We start from the raw sequence: 3,219 nt of genomic DNA on the forward strand, positions 1-3,219 counted from the left end.
GGGGGGGGGGGAGGACCCGAGCCCGCTTCTCCCCTTGCCTGCGATTTTTGTTTTACCCCTTTCGGTCTAGCCGAGACTCGGAGTACCCTATGGAAGCACCTTCCATCTAAACGATGCATGTCCACACGATCGCATCCATTTGTTTGTTTCGGCACAACTTCATTCGATCATATGCCGAGGCAGGCAAATGGCAGAGTACTTGCACGCGGGTAGGGTCTCGTGACCCGCGACGCCCGGTGATTAGCTGCAGCGGGCCCAGCGCAGTGCGGGACGCGAGCAGACGCACCGGCGCACGCCCCCCGCGCGCACGCGGCCAGGGCAGTGCGTGTCCGGAGCTAGCGTCCAGCACGCCCCGGCGAGCCCATTGATGGGGCGGGGCGGCGCCATGCAACGCCGGGCGCATCGCGTACCGCGTGCAGCGCTCACTGCAGGAAGTCGAGCGGGGCGGGGCTCACCTTGTTGCCGAGGTCCTCGACGATGCGCCTGTCGATGCCGGACAGCTGGTCCTGCGAGAGGCTCTCACGCTCCCGCGCCACCAGCTGCTGGAACTCGCTCTCGGAGCTGGAGCACGTGAGCGACTCCCCGCCGTCCAGGTTGGGGATGGGCGAGTCCCTGCCGCCGACGGCGGGCTGGTCCGCGGCCGCCGGTTGGGGGCGCTGCTGGGGGCCGGGTTGCGCGGGCTGTGCGGTCGCGGCGGGCTGACCCTCCTCCGCCCACCTGCCGGAAGCCTTGGGGGACTTCTGCGTCGTGCTCGAGTCGGGCTGGCCGTAGCGCTCCACGTCCAGGGGCGCGGCCGGCGCCTGCTGGTGCTGGCCCGGCCCCGAGGGCTTGCCGGACGACTGCAGGGACTCGATGGGGCGGAACCGCGGCACGGGGGCGGGCAGCGGGGCCGAGCGGGGAGGGTCGGCGTCCACCTCCATGGCGAGCCCGCGCGGCCCCGGGCCGGCGCGGGGGGCGGCGCGGGGAGGAGCCCCCGCAGGACCGCCCCCCGCCGCGCCCGGCCTGCGCGCCGCCACCGGCAGGGGGATGTGGCTCGCCGTCCGGGACTTGGTCTGCATCGGCATGCGCTTCGACTCGACCGCCAGCTGCTGTTGCTGCTGTTGCTGCTGCTGTTGCTGTGGCTCAGGTTGTTGTGGCTCCTGCTGCTTCTGCTGGATATGCTGCTGGTGTTGTTGGTGTTGCATCTCCTGCTGCTGAGCCAGCTTCTGTTGGAGGAGCAGCAGCTGCTCTTGTTGCAGTTCCTGCTCTTGCTGTCGGCGTTGCCTGTTCTCCAGCTCCTCGTCGTGGTGGTTGGCTAGCGGTGCGGCCGGCTGCGGTTGCTGCGGTTGCTGGTGACGCTGCAGATCGGCGGCCTCGTTCACTTCGTTGATATCTTCCTCGTCCTCCTCTTGTGAGTCGCCGTTCTTCGCTTCTCTCTCCCTCTCCCTCTCTCTCGCTCGCTCTCTTTCCCTCTCCCGCTCTCTTCTCTCCCTTCCCCCGTCCCCGTTCTCCGCTGCGTCGCTGTCCGGGGTTCGCATCTTCACGATCTCACCCCCGAAGCGCACTCTTCTGGCCGTCCTGCGCGGGGTGTCCGGCAAACCCTGAAGCGCTTCCTGAGGCACAACGTCAAGTTCATCATCTTCCTCGTCTGTAAGAACCTGCATCACGAAGGCGTTGCTGTCCGTGTTACGAGCCAAGTCCTCGTCCTCGTCCTCCTCATCTTCCTCGTCTTCGTCGCTGTCCTCCTCATCACCGTCCTCGCTCTCCGTGGACTCTATCGTCGTCCTGGGTGGCTGCTGTTGCTGCTGTTGCTGCTGTTCCTCTTCCAGGATAGTCATTGTGATGGCCGTGTCCGCGTCGAATTTGATCTCGGTCTCCATGACGACCCTCCCAGGCGGCGCGTCGTCGCCCTGCTGCACCGCCACCACGTTCACAGCAACGTCGGCGCCGGCAGTGGACTCCCCGCTGGAGAAGTCGCCCTTGTCGGCGTGCTCATTGCCATTCCAGTCGACGCCCTGCTCGTCGTCGCGCTGCTCTTCGGACCTCTCATAGACCTGGCACAGCACCGCGAAGTCCCTCCTTGTGGCGGCCGGCAGGGTCTCGACCGCGGCGTTGAAGCGGCCCTGGCCCAGGGCGTCCCGCAGGGCCAGCATGGCGGCTAGGGCATGCGGCTGGTAGGTGACCTGCACCAGGCGCCCGGCCAGCGCGCCCACGAGGTGCGCCACGCCCTGCGGAGTGGGCGCCCAGCCCGGGTGCGCTTGCATGGCGCGCGACAGCAGCCCCGGCAGCGCGAGGATGGTGCCCAGCGGGCCCTGGCCCTGCTGCTGGCCCTCCAGGCCCTGCTCCACTACGGCGCGCAGCACGCCCTCGGGGTCCGACGTCCTCCGGAGCTGCGTGGCCAGGGCCTCCGTGGCGGTCTGCCGCACGGCCGGCGCCGCGTGGCCGAGGTTGGCGATGGTCTCGGAGGCCACGCCCGACGACACGAGCACGGCCATGTCGCGGGGCTCGAGCACGGCGATGAGGTCGACGAGCACGCGCAGGGCGTGTTGGCGGACCTCCCATTCCGGGTCGTGCAGCCGCGCCGCCACTTCGGCAAATACGCGATCCTTGTCGAGGGACGCGGGCAGCCGGTGGTACTTGATGACCTGCTGCCAGAGCGGCGTGAGCGACAGCGCCGAGCTGTGTGGCCTTTTCCGGTGCGGGGTGGACGGAAAGAGCACGCGGGGCACGTCATGTTCCTGGCGGTCCTGCTCGGCGTCGTCTTCATCAGTGGAGGACTCGGCCGTCGGCGCCGGCTGCTTGTCTGGCACCACCTCATGGAGGACCTCCATGTTCCTGGCTGTCCGTCGTGCATCCCTCGCCGAAGGCGTCCTGGTCCTGGTCTGGCCGGGGCCCGGGCCGGAGCCGGTACCCGCCGCCGTGGCTGGAGCTTGGAGGGTCGTGCTGTAGGGCGGAGAGCTCAGAGTGGAGGGCTGGCCGGCCCGCGTGGGTCACCATCGCTGCCCGGGCATGTGTCGGGGCACAGCTGTCAACACTCCACTCGACAATCCGATCCGTCAAAACAACGGCCGTGTGTATTCAGAACGCTCCCCGGGGGCGGGCGGCGCGGGGGCTACGGCGGCGGCGTGGGGTGGCCCGGGGACGCAGCGCAAGGGGGCGCGCCTTCCTAGTTCTGCGACGCGAACAAGACTGGGAGGGATGCCGCGGGGGTAGCTCCCCGCTGTTGCGCACCCCTGCCGC

At 68.9% G+C, this 3,219-nt stretch overlaps 1 protein-coding gene across 1 annotated transcript in view; it reads right to left on the minus strand.

The window, feature by feature from the left end:
* LOC113202146 (uncharacterized) overlaps positions 1-3,149 on the minus strand; it is a gene marked incomplete at its 3' end in the record, with an annotated part of 26,621 nt that extends 23,472 nt beyond the window's left edge. The window contains 1 exon segment of the mRNA XM_052268336.1: positions 456-3,149. Within this exon segment, the coding sequence (XP_052124296.1) occupies positions 456-2,810 (2,355 nt within the window).
* Positions 3,150-3,219: the final 70 nt, after the last annotated feature.

The sequence above is a fragment of the Frankliniella occidentalis genome, unplaced genomic scaffold (genome assembly GCF_000697945.3).
Source record: "Frankliniella occidentalis isolate FOCC.00 unplaced genomic scaffold, Focc_3.1 Scaffold4, whole genome shotgun sequence".
Taxonomy (NCBI): Eukaryota; Metazoa; Arthropoda; class Insecta; order Thysanoptera; family Thripidae; genus Frankliniella; species Frankliniella occidentalis.